The sequence below is a fragment of the Thamnophis sirtalis genome, unplaced genomic scaffold, assembly GCF_051295495.1.
Source record: "Thamnophis sirtalis isolate CommonGarterSnake01/CBP01778 unplaced genomic scaffold, rThaSir2_p1.2 scaffold_6, whole genome shotgun sequence".
NCBI classification, from domain to species: domain Eukaryota; kingdom Metazoa; phylum Chordata; class Lepidosauria; order Squamata; family Natricidae; genus Thamnophis; species Thamnophis sirtalis.
Window position 1 is genome coordinate 52,914,068 of NW_028261386.1, and position 17,729 is coordinate 52,931,796.

The 17,729-nt window shown below is 37.6% G+C and overlaps 1 protein-coding gene across 4 annotated transcripts; it reads left to right on the top strand.

The window, feature by feature from the left end:
• The first annotated feature begins 530 nt into the window (after positions 1-530).
• YPEL5 (yippee like 5) lies at positions 531-9,927 on the top strand. 4 transcript variants are annotated; one of them, XM_087717885.1, is made up of 3 exons: positions 531-612; positions 6,509-6,668; positions 7,729-9,927. In XM_087717885.1, exons 2-3 carry the CDS (start codon positions 6,528-6,530, stop codon positions 7,951-7,953), a joined length of 366 nt encoding a protein of 121 aa, XP_087574011.1. In that variant the 5' UTR covers positions 531-612; positions 6,509-6,527; the 3' UTR covers positions 7,954-9,927. The 4 variants fall into 4 exon arrangements, with proteins under 4 accessions (XP_087574011.1, XP_013917987.1, XP_087574010.1 ...); XM_014062512.2 differs by having other exon boundaries at positions 539-698; XM_087717884.1 differs by having other exon boundaries at positions 591-615.
• Positions 9,928-17,729: the final 7,802 nt, after the last annotated feature.

Genomic DNA, 17,729 nt, shown 5'->3' on the forward strand with positions numbered 1-17,729 from the left:
AACGACTTCACAACAACAAAAAATTATCTATAGCCATACAAAGCTTCTGAGACAATGACATAATATGTTTTTTTTTTCAGAGCAGCAAGTCTCCAGTCTATTGCAATTAAGCCTACAATATTCAAGATTGTTTTTGTAAGCAGACAATGGAACGATCCATGTACATATATCTATTGCCCTACATTGTTGAGGCCTTTTCTGCTGAAGGAATGAACACACTTAATTAAGACCTCATGTCTTCATTTTCCTTTCCCACAATAACACTGTACTGAATCATGGATCTTTTTCTTCCCTCCTTTCCTGGGGCGACAGAATTCAGTCATATTGCTCTATAAGGAAAAGAAAACAGAGAATTTCTCAGACTTCCGGCCCTTTAAGGAACCTCCCTCCCCCACGTGGCCTCAATGTTTGTGCGAGGCTCGAGCCGCGTCAGCGGGGGGGGGGGGGAGGCGTGGCTCGCGCTCAGAGGAGACGGCGCTCCTCCGCTTAGCATGGCCACGTCTGACACAGTTGAAGGGAGGGGCCTTCTCCCGGGAGGGCGGAGCCAAGCCAGGGCCGGAGAGTGGGACCTTCCTGGCTGAGTTGAAAGAGCTTCCTCGGGAGGCGAAGCAGGTAGCCGGCACCAAGGCGGCTCTTTGGCTGCCTCTTGTTTCCTTTCGGTCTAGGCTGCCGCGGAGTCGAGGGTCACTTCTTAGTAGGTAATGGCTGCTTCTGCTGCTGCTGTTGCTACTACTCCGGCGGGGCTCTGGAGACGCGCTGGAGGAAGAGAGGGTGGCGGGGGAGGCCAGTGGCCGAAGGAGCCGCGCCCGGGGCCTTGCAGAGCCTCTCGGGGGCCCTCGCATCCCCTTCTCTCTCCGGACTCGCTGTTTTTGCTCGACGACGGGCACTCCGGTGCGCCTCTTCCTTGTTTTCTTTCTCCCAAACTCCCCTCCCCCCATACACACAAACACACAGCGCCAACCTCCCTCCCGTTTACTCCCCCTCCCTTCCTCCCTCGCGCTGCCCTTCCCAGCAGCCAAACACCCACCCCCCCCAGCTAGCCCCGCCCTCGCATTATCACAATAACACTCACTTAGGGCACAATAACACCCAATATGGCATGGAGCCGCGCGCCCGCCCTCCTTCCTCCCCTCTGGCTCGGCCCGCTGCCTCCCCCAGCAGCCCGCCGCCCTTCCATCCTCTCCTCCTCCGGCCGCAACAGCGAAAGGGCTGCTTCCTCTCCTCCCCCCCTCCGTCTCAGCCTGGATCCGCCGCGCGGTTGGGCTGCTTGCCCTGAGCCTCAGCAACTCCCCCCGCTGCCTTTTGTCCCGGCGCCGCAGAGAAGAGGATTGCTTTCCTGCGGCAAAACGGACTAAAAGTGCGAGCCCCCCGGATTGTCCCGCGACGGTGGGGCTAAAGAGAGCTTGTGGGGGTTGCTTTTGTCCTTTCATTCCTGTTTTTCCACTCCATTGCTTCCTCCTCCTCCTCCAGCTAAGGACAACTGTTGAGGGTGTTCCCAGTGTTTTATTTATGTTTGCACGCCTACGCCTTATTCTGAGCAAGGCTTTGAAAGCTCTGCGTTGGTGCTGCTTGTTTTTGTCCTTCCGTCCATCGATGTACTGATTCCGAAAAGTGGTACAAATTCTTAGGCTTGTTGCAGTTCGCTTACTGAGGTATGCTGCTAGTTTAAATGTTTGTTTTGAGTATTCTCTTGTCCCCCCCCTCCCTTTCTCTCTCTCTCTCTCTCTCCCAGTACAGCCACTTCACTGACAGAATATAGATTTTGTATAAATTCTTCGTCTTCCATAGCTATAAAGAGGTTCCTGAATGTAAAAGTTTTCTAAATCTATCACTGCTGATGTGTCAAAAGAAGCTTGGCTTTTCCTTCCTATCTGGCTGTGTGGGGATAACAACAGGAGGCCTACTCTGGTCTCTTTGTCAGCTGTTTCTTTTTTGTGTTGTCAAATCATCTGGGTTCACCTCATTCTCACATGTGAAGGAAGTAGGCAGAATCCCTGCCGATTGGAGGCTGCGAGGCACGTGACCAAATTTCAGGCTGCCTGGATGGGTCTTGGGTTTCTGGCTCTTCTGGCGGAAGTGGCAGAAGTAACTCCTGCAGTGTTTTCTCGTGATTGGTGTGAAGATTCGTGGCACAGCTGCTCATGTGATGGAAATGCTGTCGGGAAACAATTTCTTTCTTTCTTTCTTTCTTTCTTTCTTTCTTTCTTTCTTTCTTTCTTTCTTTCTTTCTTTTCTTCTTTCTTTTCTTCTTTCTTTCTCTAGTAACTAGAGAAATAAGTCTAGCAATAATTCTTTGGTTCAAAATGTCTGATCGTTTTATTTCCAGGAGTTGGCATTAGCTGGGTGGGACAGACAGATTTTAACCATGCTCGATTTATTCAGTAGTCCACTTTTGTAAAAAACTGAACCTGTACTATTTTATCCAGTAAAGTAGATTTTTCATATAGCGTCTTAATGTATTCGAATTGTGTTAAAATTACTCAGGTACTTATTTCACATTCGTTTAAGGAATAACAAAATGTATACCAATCCCCAAACAACTTCCTTCTAAAAGAGTAACTGGCCCAAACTCACCAATTTGACTCTTATGCCTTAAGGAGGACTAGAATTTATTATTTTCTAGTCTGGAATGTGAATTACTATGTTGATACCACTGCATTTAATTCTTTGTACTAATTATAAAGAAGTTGTATTTATTTTATAATTAAAATGTTGCATGAATCAAACAAACATAGATTTCTTCAGTCCATTTTCTACGTAGATTAAAATGTTTTTAAAAGGGTGCCTCTCCAAAATAACCCTAAGATTTATTTTTCTTTGCTAATAAATATATCAGTGGGGAAACTATATGGTAATAAATTAACCTAACAAATCCAGAGAAAGAATGATGGTGAGGAGAGGGTTATATCCTGAAATACTCTGAAGATGGTCAGTGGATTAAATAAACCTTAAGCATCTGAATTAACTTTTGGCTTTCCTATAGTATCAGGTCTTCATGCCTGATAGGATGTTAAATCGTTATTTTAAATTGTCTGTATAGACTTCTGGAGTGGGTGGGATTAATAAAGTAGGTAAAATCCAGTTGTAGTAATGGTTGTGCTCATACTTTGGGCATGAGTAACTTTGAACTGTTAATATCAATCCAGTGAATTTTCCCAATTGACTGCAGATGACTGTATTATCTGTTCTGGCAAAAACATAGTTACTTAAGCTTCAATTCTTTAACCAAATTTATACAGATCATGGAACAATAAACTGGCTCCTTTTGTTATCTTTAAATTCATTTTCTAATTAATATAACCCGTCAAAAATAAAATAGATATTTAGTATTTTTTCAATCTGTAACCACTGTAATTTTAAAATATGAGACATTTTATGTTTAATTTGTAAGATAATAGAACCATAAAGTTGGAAGGAGTCAGTTATACATTGAACCTCAATTTATAATAAGATAATCATATGGATGAAACATAAATTGAAAAATGCTAATGGGCAAGTGATTTTCCTTTAAAACATCAGATCAATAATAATTTTATACATTATTCTACAAGAAAGAGTATGCTAGGTTTTTCCATATTCCTTGTTTTGTTGAAAATGGGTAAAAAAGAACAATTATAACAACATAGTATGATTTTCATGTCTTTTCATATTTTGACATCTCAAAACCAAAGTTCCTTCCCTAGTGTAGTTTGTTAAATGAATATTCTTATTTTCTGAGCAAGGGGGTTAACTTTCCCATCTGGTCTCTGTAAAAACTATTTATGAAATATAGTCAGCTTTGAATCTAGATGGAAGTATTCACAAGACAATGGAAAGTAGGCCACAAGTCTACAGTGTAAAACATTTTAGAATAGTATACTAGATAATATTTATAAATTTGAGTTTTACATTCTCATCTGAAATACAATTATATAGCTAGATTACAACAGTATATGTTGTAATGAATGCCTTTGAAATGCTGTATTTTTTTGGTTTTGTGCTCCCATATGATGGCCTTCAGTGATAATTTTTAGATTACAGCTTGATTTATTCATTCAAGAATGATGTTTGCAATCTGAAACCAAGTGTTATATACTGCACTGTTTTCTAACATTTATTTTTGTACACATATCTCTCTAAATAAACCTCTTATATGCTTTGTACTCAGTGAGATATTTCATCTGACAGTTGCAGGTGGCTGGTTTTATCTAGTTCTTAGGAATTTAGTAGTAGCCTATGTAACAAATGGTTATCGCTGTCAATGAAGCAGTATGCTTAGTGACAGGTTGTCTCAAACCTACACCAATTGACAAAATTTATCCTCTTGCTGGCATTGCCCCATCTAAGATCAGGAGAGAAGTAGCAGCAGATTACGAGAGAACTAACAAGAAAATGATCCTCAAATCTTCTGAACGGATGGACATGGGCCCAAAGCCCATGTTCTTAAATCTAAGAACAGCTTTATGGCAAAACAAACATTCTTGAGGATACATAAGAACAAAGTCAAATTAAAAAATGAAGGAAGGAAACCACTGAGCAAGGAATAACATTAAAGGAGGATATGGCTGAAGGCCCTGACCCCCCTTATACTACTTGGAGAACCATGAATTCATTTGAGAGTTAGAGTGCCTAAATGTAAAACCAATATGCTTAGGTGGAAGCTCTTCATGGATAACAGCACACTGTGTAAATGAGGAGCAATAAATAGTTCGGTCCATCTCCTGATATATCAGCTACTACCAGAAACACATACCAATAATGATTTATTTTTGGCCAATGATAAAGTCAAGAAGGTGGCTTCATTCTGGCAGTTTAAAGTTACTTTCCCCCATATCCTTCCTCCTGGTCTCCTTCCTCCATCTTTTAATTCCATGTTGTTCTTGTGTATCCTCATGGAAAAATAAGAAGTAGCATATATACCAAGTATAGTAAATAGACTATCCTGGTCTATTTACCCAGATTTATCTGGGGCTACTTTCTAATTATGATCTTTCCAGTCAAAGGCTTGCAGTTTGATCTCCCATAAGTGTAATATTGGTACATCGAATCATGAAAGTTCGTAGGGAGATTTAATGGTCTTATACAATTATTTTCTAATACAACACTATAGACTACTATAATTACCCATGACAACTTGTCTTTATTTAGAAATTCTAAGAAGATTTTGTTTCTGCAGCAAGTATCCTCCTGTTCTTGTGTTCTTTTCATTTAAATCCATTGTTCTTTTATCTTTGGACAACAAAAGAATCTTCTGATGTTTTAAAGTATCAATTATATTTTCTTTTCATATACACATAAATTAAAGCTTTTCGTATAAGACTATAATTTTAAGTTACATGTGTATTTTAATATGTAGTCTATTAAATGCTCAAAATATTTTAATGCTACATTTTGCAACTTTTAAAAGTTGCTGCTAACAAGTTCTGTGGGCAGTAGTTCCCAGGGTTGCACACTATCAAGCAAAGCCTAAAATTGGGCCAATTTCAAATAGATCATCTGAGATGAGATAAACACATTTTAATTCAAAATCTTGGTTAGGCTCTGGTACTGATTAAGGCAAAGATTCAGCAACATTACTAAAGTGAATTTCTAGGGATACTCCCTTCCAAAATTTGCTTACATAAAGATATCTTGGTAGGAAGGGAATATTGGATTCTGAAATGTATAGAAACATACTGGATCAGATTACCCTGTGGGATCAGAGCAGCATTGTCTGCCTCATTATTCAATCACAGCTTTTGGGAAAAGTAGCAAAATGGAGTCCCTCAAGCAATGATTGGGCAATAGAATCAGTTGAAGAGAGTAAGGACAAACAGGCCAGGGACAGGTCACAGACAAATTATTTCATGAAGAATTGTTGGAGATTTTGTAATAATACTGAAGTAATATGATTAAGGGACCGCTAGAGTCAAAATCAAAACCACAGAATGAAATTACTATGACGGATCAAGCCGAGTTCAGAATAAGGCTTGGGATCTAACTTGGAAGACCCCAAATAACATTGAAGCTAATGGCATGGAGAGACTGTCCAAGTGGGTTTATCGGAGAGGAACATCATCTTTCATTTTATTAAAAGAAACAACAAACCTATATGGAATTGTAGACTTACACAGTCTTGTGGTACAGATGGGCAGATGGCTATTCAAGAGAGGAAAAAGAATCTGGCTGCATTCAGTGCTCTTGATTATTTTATACAATAAATAATAGAAGTAATGAAGAAGTGATTTTTCTTGCTTTCTTTTTGGTTTTTGTAAAGCAGCATAGGGAGATGGATTGTGAGCTATCTGAGCTATTTGCAAATCATCTGATTTTTCTCTCCTTTTTGAATATGAGGACAACTTCTAATAGATATTTTTGTATCTCCATGAAGGTGGAGATATCTTCCTTTAAGTAGCCACAATGAATATTTATGAAAATTATTTCTAGTATTTACGCACTCTGTCAACATTTTAAAAATATAATTCTCATATGTATTTTGCTTTACTTTGACTTTTCAACATTAATACAATTTGTTTCTCCTGTTTTTTAGGGCTCTAATAATTTTTAAAATGGGCCGCATCTTCTTGGATCATATTGGTGGTACTCGCCTATTCTCCTGTGCAAATTGTGACACAATTTTGACCAACCGCTCAGAGCTTATATCTACCCGTTTTACAGGAGCTACAGGACGAGCCTTTTTATTTAACAAGGTTAGTTAAAGACATCTAAAATTAGTTAGCAGTATGATTTCAGTATTCCTGCAGTATATGGTTGGGTCAGGGGTGGGTTCTGGCTGGCTTTACTGCCGGTTCACTCATGTGTGCGCATGCACAGTTCAATTAAAATTGTTCTGCACATGCACAGAACTCAAAAACAAGATGGCAATGGCAACGACTGGGTAACTGGTTCAGGGGTGTGGCAGGCCTAGTTCCAGTGACCCAGGCCGCCATACTACTACCAGTTTGGCCAAACCGGTCGGAATCTATCTCTGGGTTAGGTGAAACAGAAATGTCCATTTAAGAGTTCTAACAATGTGATAGTAACAGTCACTTAGGGTTCTTTTCAGATGTAAAATTTACTACAATATAGATTTTTGTTAAAAAGTTAACTTTCAATTACTGAGAATGTTGATAGTAAATGGGTAAAACATTGGAGATAAAGTGGTAGCTAATTTATGTTCTAACGAACTATAACTTATAGACCAAGTTCATTAATTTACTTATATTTGTTTAAGTAAAACATAATATGTGTAGGATTTGCTGGACATTTCTAGACCTTACTATGGACTAAATTCTACCTCCTTAAAATGTATGGCTTGCTTAATTTTTCAGAGTACTTTGTGTCCAAAATAGAGAACGTAATTAGGGGAAGAAAAAATGCTGGTGGAATTGTTACTATAGCAGTGTTTATCAACAGAGCAAAAAATTCCAATTAAAGCTATTGTGCTGCTTATACCAAGTAGTCAAGGACTGACATTAAAAGTTGAAAATCAACTTTTCCATAGTTCTCTAATGATTGCAAGTTGTCACTGCAAATGTAATATGACTAAAATATAATTCAATGGGAAAAGGTGTCTGACTAGTAGAAAGATCGAGATTTAAGCTTATTTGACGATGGAAGCTCACTAACTTTCAGCCAGTAATTTTTTCCAGTCTAACCTACCTCACAGAGTTGTTAGGGAAGGGTGACAAAAGAGTGTTGCCTTGAGTGCCTAAATGAAATATGGGATATAAATCAATCAAATGCTTCTCTTCTTTTAACTTTTTTTAGGTAGTAAATCTGCAGTACAGTGAAGTTCAAGACCGAGTTATGCTCACTGGTCGTCATATGGTTCGTGATGTGAGCTGCAAAAACTGCAACAGCAAACTTGGGTGGATATATGAATTTGCCACCGAAGATAGCCAGCGCTACAAGGAAGGCCGTGTTATCCTGGAAAGAGCTTTAGTCCGAGAAAGTGAAGGTTTTGAGGAGCATGTTCCGTCTGATAACTCCTGAATGGAAATCTCTTCGTCTTCAGGCTTTCTTTGTTGAAACTTAAAAAAAGAAAAATCAACAAAAAAACCAACCCTTACTTACATACGCTGTCACCTTAGCATCTGCGTTGGATTCATGAACTACAAAGAGAGGGAAAGGGGGAATTTACAGAGAGGGAAAGAGAATTCCATATGGAATGTTCCTTTTTCTTTATTATTTTTCTTTTTTTAACCCCTTTCTTGCTATTCATAGAGAATGTTATCTGGATGCTGTAACACTTTTTCAGTCTCAGCTATGTAAGCATTTGAAGCTTCAAATCATCTAAAAGGAATTTGGAAATTTCTTTCATTAGAGAAATCAGTTGTATTTTAGTTTGTAAAACCTGTTACATCATAAGGAAATTTTAGTCTAGCTATGCCTTTTAATTTATTTCCATTTTGTCCTCAGTTTTTATTTCATTTTTAGCCAGATTTTCCACCTTACTTGACTGGCTGACGAAGAGGTCTGACCTTGTGAAGAATGCTGAAAAGGTTCAGTGTTTTGTCCAGTTTGTGCTGGCCGCTGATTCATATTCTTGTTGGGGTTCATTGGTAGAATGGAATCTATGCTTATCTTTCTTTGTATAACCCAAAGTTGTTCTCATTTCTCATTTACCTAAGCAACACTTTTACCATGTGGCTGATGTTCTACTACTTGTTTAAGCAAATAGGACAAAACTATGTCTCTATTTTTCCAAACATAACTTAAAATATTGAAAAATGACTGTATTGCATTGGTTCAAAAGTATGTTGATAATTATGGGGATTGAGCAAGTTATCTTATTCCTTTTCCTTCTTAGTTGATCTTAAGTAGAAACTTACTCTTAAGCTTGGAGTTTATTCCCTTTTTTTCACTTAACCTTTAGTTCTGCATTAAACCTGATTATGAAGAAAAAGGGCACGTATACATTCAGGCATTTAATTCATGCCTGTTTAAATAGCTTACAACTTGTTTTCAGATGTTGCTTCTGATGTCAAAGCTTAGATCTTAGATGCATCTTACCTTTGTGATGCTGGACCTTTACTGCTTTTACCAGCATAGGAAGCTCATTAGGCTGTACCTTGTAAGTGAATGATCTGGTGCTTCTTTTAGCAAGTTATTTGTGTTGCAATACTGATTCTTCAACAGAGCAAATATTTCTATATACTCTCTTTAGTCACGGGTGCCCAAATGTTGCTGCTGGCATGGCCTTCCCTCAGTGGCATGTTTTTGGAAATTCCCGAGCTGAATCTTATTGGACTAATCACAATTTTGTACTCTTCTTGTCAGTACTAAATATTTCATAAATAAGGACACACATGAAATGTGCTTTACTGCAATAGATTCCTAAGCACTTGTTAAGTTCTACCATTAAGCAAATAATATAAAAGAGTATTTCTGTAGTTCAGGTGTATCAAACTCACGTCGTCATGGTGGCGTCACATAAAGTATCGGGACTTTTTCCCCCTTCACTAAACCGGATGTAGCCAGTGTGTGACGCACCCAACCCACGGGTCAGGAGTTTGACATCCCTGCTATAGTTTGTGAGATATTGGTAATAACTTTTAATCATCCTAACCCCACTGGTAATGGCTGGGATAGGAAGTGAGACCATTGCAAGTGTCTTTAGGAATTATGTTCTCTGAATATGTCTCTCATACATAAGTAGCAGGCTGAAGAGGGATGGGATTGTGATTATATTTTTTGCACTCCAGAGGTGGCACTTTGCCATCCCTCTTAGTTTGATCTTTTAAAAATTTCTATTACGCAATTTAGAAGGACAAGATGTACTAGTAGATGTGTATGCTGCAGCTAAGTTCAATAAAGATACTTAAAATAGTATAGTGAATAGTCTTTAATATTGATTTCAGTATATCCCCTTTATTTTATTACTCTGGTGATCTGTCATTGGCATGGTCTTTGATGTACTCTTCATGTGTTTTGATGTTGCAGTACAATAAAGTATGTTTTGTCCTGCCTGGTCTCTAATTACATTGTTCACATTACAAATATTACAAGTGGGCCTTTGAATAATACCAATGATTTTAGTCAATAATGAATATACATAGTTGAAATAATTCATTATTAAATCAGGCTAAAATAATTAATTGAAAGTAAATACATAAACTGCCAGTACTGCCTTGTAACATTTGGATAATAAAATCCAGTGGACAATTATGTTTCAATCCACATAATACCTCAAGAAGTATCATATTTTTTGGAGTATAAGATGTACCTTTTCCCTTCAAAAAAGAGGCTGAAAATCTGGGTTTGTCTTATACACTGAATACAGCATTTTTTTGCCTCCTGAAAACCCACCCCCTTCACCAAAATGGCTGTGCATAGCTTGCAGTAGGCTTTCAGAGAGCTCCTGGGGGCTGGGGAGGGCAGAAATAAGCAAAAAATGGGCCATATTTTGCTCAATATTGCCCCCTCAACCTCCAGGAGCACTCTATAAGCTTCCTAATCCCTCCCTTTTTTTTTACAAAAATGGACTCATTTTTGTGAAAAATGGGCCATTTTTTACTGCCTCCTCCCCCTCCGGAACACACTACAAACCTCCTAAGGGCTATTCATGCCCCTTTTTTGGAAAAAAAAAAACCTGGCCTACTTTTGCGAAAAACGGGCCATTTTTGGGAGGTTTGCAGAGTGCAAAAACTTTTTAAAAAAATTTGCCTCTTCGAAACTTTGGCGCGTCTTATACTCCAGTGCGTCTTATACTCTGAAAAATATGGTACATTCCATGGCCAAGTACTCTAATTTGAAAAATATTTACCTGCAAGCATACCCAATCCTAGTTGTATCGTTTTTAAACTGAAAAATGTTATAAACGTTTATGCTATCCCACGTAGTTTTGGAACAGAAATCTAGAATCCATATAGAATGAATAGGTGGGTTCAATCTGTAGCAATAAATAAAATAATGTATATTTTATTATTACTTCTTTGCACTACTACATAGCTGCACTTTTTTTGTAAATATATGCTTGTGAGTTTAGAATTAATGGTTCCTAATTCAAGTATAGTAAGGGAAGAGATTCATTTGTATTCAATTAGTACATGAGAACCAGATTATAATTTCTGAAATGAACACATCTTTAGTTTACATCTCATATTTCTTAAAATCGATCAAAGTAATCCAAGTTGGTTTTGGTTTGCTACAGTAGTATTTTTATAATGCTAACATCATAAAATCATGAGTAATAATCTCAATATTTAAAATATGTTCTATTTGTAATATTGTTAATCCACAAATGTAAAATTCTATTGTGATCATTGTATTATGCAGTTGCCCCTCCCAAAGTTACTATTTTAGGCTCCATCAAAAATACGGTGTCAAGATTAAGAATCATTGCTTCTATTCTCTATTACACAGTGCATAGAACATTGCCTCCAATTTTGGGCTCATGTCAAGTGATTGAGAAACTAGTATATATCCAGAAGATTAAGCAAGGTGACAACAGGCCTACATGGTAGAATCTATGAGAATCCAATGGAAAAATTTCATCTGTTCCTGGAGAAAAAGTTGTTATGAGGCATAATAGTGCTCTTCAAAAATGCAAAAGGCTATCAATATAATAGGATGCAAATTTGTTGAAAATTATTCCACAAGACTGAGCTTAATTTTACAAGGAAGAGAGATTTTGGTTGGACTTTCAACAAAAATGTAACAAGATTTCAACAATGGAACAATCTGCTTTAAGGGATGAGGGACTTCATATGTTGTAGGTACATAAACAGAAATGGTTTCTTGTCGGGATTGCTGAAGCAATAGGTACTTGGACTGGGAATGGGTTGGACTAACTGATCTCCAAAAAGTCTGCAAACTTTGCTAAATTAAGGCAAATAATTATTCCAATCTATTATGACTGCTCATACAACATCTTGAGGGCCAAGTCCAGTTCTGGGATCCATGCTTTAAGAAGGGCACAAAGATGATTAGGGGACAAAAAATTTAAAGGCATGTTAAAACAGCAAGATATATTAAACTTGAGAAAGAGTGGGTGGCACAATGCAACTTAGAAAGCCAGGACACACATTTAAGAGTTTTAATTAAGATACAAAATAATGGAAGCAGAATTTGACAGTGTAGGTTAAGAATGGAACCAATTATCCAAAGAGATGGCAAGTTCTCTTGGATGCTTTTAGGTGGAGGCTAGAAACCATCTGCCTGAAATGCTTTAATTCTTGTAATGAGCAAATGATTAAACTGGCCTTTATTTTTACAAATAATGCAGCAAACATCCAACACACCTTCCTGTTTTCCCCACAACACTCTGAGGTGAGTTGGCTTGTCAGAGAGTGACTGGCCTAAAGTCACCTAGCTGCCTTTTATACCAAAGACTAGAACTCACAGTCTAAATTAACTCATTCAAATTTTGGTGCTCTCTCAGCTTGGTGTTTGCTGGCAACATTTTAACAAGCAAGCATAGAACCCTGAGCTATGTATATTCCCTTCTATTGAAATTTAGTAATTCAAAGAGAACAGTGCTAATTTCTAGAGTTAATTTATCCACACTTGTCACCTTTCTGAACAATCTTGACAGTATTTAATGGGGGGTGGGGTGGAATGAAGCAACAATCCTAGCAATCTGCATGTAGGTTATTCATTTCCTGCTCTGGAAAACAGTGGTTTAATGCAAGATCACTGGAAGGGTTGTAGAAGCTTAATTATACTCCCCTAGCAATTATGTGCAAGATTGTTGGTTTCTTATTGATATTGTCAACAGGAAATCAGCAATACTGAATTTTTCAGACGTACAAGGTTTCTTTCCATACACCTATGTAGATTGTTGGTTTCTTGCTGCTGTTGGAAGAAATATTCATCTGGTTCAGTTCCAATCCAGAAGACAGACACTGGAAATATGGAGGCTAATTGGAAAGATGGCATAATGAACAGAATCACATGGGTTTGTGGTCCTGGGCAGCTGACTACATAGAGTTGAGAGTGGGGTTTTTTATACCTTCTCTTGGGCTTTGCGCTTGAGCTTCCTGTTCCTATGCAAGAACATGTATTCTATTGGGTGTTGTCAGACTCCCGTGGGGCCATGTAGGAGGTCATAAGTGGCTCTATAGGTTGGTTGAGCTCCCAGGTTTGGTTGAAATTTGGAGAGTGATGCAATGTCTTTAGGAGATTATGCAATGTAATGAGCTCTGCTGCTCATTACATGGTAGTGGGTTAATCCTATTATGTCCTGAAGGATCATGTCCTAATCTTATCATCCTGGAGCTGAAGGTCTTGTTTTATAGATAGGTTGACCCAGTCTTTCTTTAATGGACACAAAACATCTGCTGTGGGAAGGGAGCTGGGGCTCTGAGACTGTCTCCCTTAAGATTTTTATTTCTCTCTTAGGGGAAATATATCCTGCCTTTTTATCAAAATATTTCTTTCATTCTAGCAGTGGGGTGGCTTCCCACACTGCCAATAGTAGCAGATACAGGTGACTGCTTGCCTATCTACTAGCTCATCATGCTGTGTAATTGGACAATTTAAAAAAAACAGCCAGTTCCATGTAACTCAAGCATCCTGTTCATCCAATAATTGTGTTTTCAGCCTATTAAAAGTTGTGTGCCTAAAACCTAATATGTGTGCCATCTCTGGAGAAAGGGGAAGTCATTTATACTGTCTTATGTATCTGCTGCTTTCGGGTTTTCTAAATCTTTTTGTATCTTTGTCACTAAATGTTATTAGGGCTTTGGTCCTATTGATATATGAACAGAATCTGTGTGGAAGAAGTATCAAAACATTAGGTGCTTATTTCATTTATTTCATAATATAACATGATATGCCAGAATGAAAAATTGCAAATACAATTAAAGAAGGCCAATTGTGAAAGTATTTAATTAAACAATTTAAACTATCTGGAGCCATCCTTGTCCTATGTAAGAAGCATAAAGTTTGGCTCCCCTTGTTAGAGGGAAATTATTATCGTACACCTTTTTGATATACATAAGGCATTGGTCACAAGAAATATCTAAATAGACTCAACATAATCTTTCATGTCCTTAATGATTATCAGAATGGGAGTAACATTTTCATTATTGGAATCCATAATCATCTTTGTCATTTTTAGATGACCTAACACTTAAAAAAATAGGGAGATTGCCATGAAGTTAATCAGCAGAAACAGTCTGGTCTCTTCTAATTCTGCTATTTAGAGCTAATTGGATAATTTAACGTTTGCAATAGAATAGGATATATGTTTCTCCTTATTTATGATATATATATTTGATAGACTTCACTGTGGATATAGGCCTCTTTTGGCATTAGCAGTGAACATTATGTTGTTTTCTGTAATTTAAAATTCCTGACTCATCCATTTATGTATTGATACCATGAGACAGAGAACTCCAAGTGCTGTAAAGTAATATTAAGTATCATAATATATATTTAAATACACTGGGAAATCCAGTAATAACTGCTTACGCCAATCTGCTTTTGAAGTTTCTTTCAGCTGCTGTGAAGTATTTGGTGTTGTAGATGATCAAAAGATTAGTTTGAACCGTTTGAAAGAGTACTCAAGTTGATTTGAGATTTGTATATACAAAATACTAATTCAGACTACTGGTCTATTGGCCTAGATTTATCTAAATTAGCAGAATCATATAAGATAATCTCTGTTATACGCAGAGGTGGGTTTCAAATTCTGGTGCTACTGTTTTGCTCATGCTCGTGATCATGCTTGCACGTGTGCATTTGGGTAAGCGGGTGGAGCTTCCTGCCGCCGCTACTATTGGTTCGACTGATCTGGGCCGAACCAGGAGCAACCCACCTCTGGTTATAAGGGATCTCAAGGAATCCACCTCCTAAATTGTTTTTTCCTGCTCTAAGTAGTCAGGCTCCTCATAGATTTCCTAGCAGCTACTGAGAACTTGGTTTTCTATGAAAAGGAATAAAATAAGAAAACAATTCAATAGAATTATACCTCCCAAACTTTAACAAATAGTTGTGTAGTGGCAGTCAGAATTCTATTTGTGCTGGAGCAGAAACTTGCAAAGGGATTTATTCTAATATACCCTTCCACAGCACAAATGGGCTCGTGACAACCAACCAACAATGCCCTCTTGTTTCATTAAATGCATTTTGCTGCCTCTGAGCCCATCATAGGAGCAGAATATAATGTGCCATGGGATCATTTTGAATTGTAAAACAAGATCCAGGCACATCTAGTATGTTGACATATGATCTCGTCATCATTCTCTCTCTGTCCTAGCCTTGGATATGAGAAGCAAGAGCTGGTAAAGTATAGAGAAAACTCTATGGAAAACTCTACTTTGAAACCTTTTGTGTGTCTAGTATAAAAGATGACTTTTCAGGCTGAAGATTTTTGAGTTTGTCAACACCTTGCACGAACTGGAGAATCTATTCTCCTTTCCACCATATAGTGGAAAGATATTTGGTTTTAGAAACAAATGAATTCATACTCAGCTAAAAATATCATATTTGGTTATAGAAGTCAAGATAACCATTAAGTTGCAGCAAAGAGCTACCATATAGAAAACTCTTGTAATGTTATACAAGCAAATGTGGAAAAACAGACGATTTAAAAAATGGAGTAAAAGGAGAAAAATAGGTGGAACTTAAAGAGAAAAAATGGACAGAATTAGTTGAAAACAGCTATTCTTTTCTTTGGTTATAAAGTATCACAGAGGAAATGGATATAAACTAGGCAGACAGTGGAGGACAGGGTGGGATGGTGTGCTGTGGAATTTGAAGAATCCATGAAGAGTCAGACATGACTGTAACTGCATAACAACAAAAATTGTTTTCCTTATTTATTTATTTATTTTACTAAAAACACAGTCACAGTCCAAAATGCATAGTCCATAATGCATAGAATAGTCTATTTAAAGAAGAATGAAAACCATGGTAATAAAAGGAAGACACTCTTGAATAGTTGAATTTACTGAGTTTGGCATGCTGTATTCTACACTGCAAGGGATGTGGGAACTTAATGGCTAAGACACTGAGCTTGTCGATCAGAAAGGTGGGCAGTTCAGCGGTTTGAATCCCTAACGTAACAGAGTGAGCTCCGATTACTTGTCCCAGCTTCTGCCAACCTACCAGTTTGAAAGCATGTAAAAATGCAAGTAGAAAAATAGGGACCACTTTGGTGAAAAGCTAACAGCATTCAGTGTGCCTTTGGCGTTTAGTCATGCTGGCCACATGACCACGGAGATGTCTTCGGACAGTGCTAGCTACTAAGCTTTGAAACGGAGATGAGCATCACCCCCCTAGAGCTGGGAACGACTAGCACATATGTGCGAGGGGAACCTTTGCCTTTACCTTTTTTCTATACTACAACACATGAACAGAGAAAAACCTAAGTGGTTTCTATAAATTGGCTTATGTTTTTTTTACAGATGATGCCACTCACTTTAATTAGCTTAATACTTTGCAGGAGGCAAATTTTGTGAGCAGACCTTCCCACTTGCATTGTGGGTTCTCCAGGCTATTTTCTCATCTGCATCATCATGGTGATTCTGCTCTGCAAAACATGGGTGTATCCTTTCCACTGGTGGAGAGTAACACCATTGTAAACATCTAATAGGCAATGTGTTTCAGAAATGCCTGAAAAACTGGCTGTTACTCCATAAAAATGTTGTCATGTATACTTTATGATGAAGATGTTTATGATGGGTATTAAAATATTGTAGTTTATAATATCATACAATTAAAGGAAGTTCTGTTCAGTGCTTATATACAGTAAAATTGAGAAAAGAGGAGGAAAGGAGTAACTAAAGAGTAACTAAAATATTTTTGTATATTTCCAAATTTCAATAAGCTAATATAAGTTATAGATGAGAAAAATGAGGAATGCTCTGATTCTGTTCATTTTTTTCTAGACTTTTTTCTATATTTATATTCAATAGTTAGTCTTCAAAACTTTGGATTTGTCTTATTTCCATGTAAAAGTTCCCTTCTTATATATAAAATCCCCCATAATAAACCAGCACATTATAGCAGAAATGAGCAACTTTCTAAGTTAGTTCTCACTTAAAAGAAAAGGAGGAGCTCTTGGGGTGTTCAAAGAGTGTGTGTGTGCACACACACACACGAGTTCAGTGGTTTAGTGGTGGCAAAAGTGGGTAAGGCAGAAACACTTTTTGGCAGCATTTAGATGTACAAAATAAGCACCCCAATTCTACACTTTGAAGGAAAGAAAGGAACAAAAAATCATGGCACAAAAATCAGAGATTTTGCAACCAAATTTTGGTTGTGCAAATTAGGGGCATTTGAGGACCAATAAAATGACTGCTGAAAAACCTGTCACGGCTCTAGTGGCAAAAATGAGCCATATGGTTTTCCACCATTCTAAGGCAGAAAATACACCAAGTGTGGACTAATCTGTAAAGTAGGTTAATGTGAAAATGAAACAGTGAGAAACTACTCCCTTCCAAATCCAGGAAGATCCAGAATGTTAGCCTTGCTTAACAACATCACTTTGCATCTTATCCCTACACGTTGCATCACAAAAATCTTCATTTTACTAGCTACATGTGTCACTTTTTAAAGATTTGCACATCCAGTTTCCCAGAACAGCAGAATTTTCTCAAACCCACAGCTACTGTAGCCAGATGTATACAAGCTTGTGCTGGAGGGCTATTATTCAATAATCTGTCAGGGTAAAATGGAAATTTATATTTGAGTTCACTAGGTTGGATCATAAAGAGACCAAATTATCATGGACATTATTTAAGGAGCATCTAAAAAAAAACCAAGGATTTTCACCCAGGTCAAACAGTGGTTTTAATTTCAAAGGGAATCATAATCTTCTC

Bases quoted from the DNA above. Each gene is read 5' to 3' on its own strand.
- YPEL5 (XM_087717885.1), top strand. From the start codon at position 6,528: ATGGGCCGCATCTTCTTGGATCATATTGGTGGTACTCGCCTATTCTCC. The intron at 6,669-7,728 runs GTTAGTTAAAGA...AACTTTTTTTAG, and splicing joins GAGCCTTTTTATTTAACAAG to GTAGTAAATCTGCAGTACAG.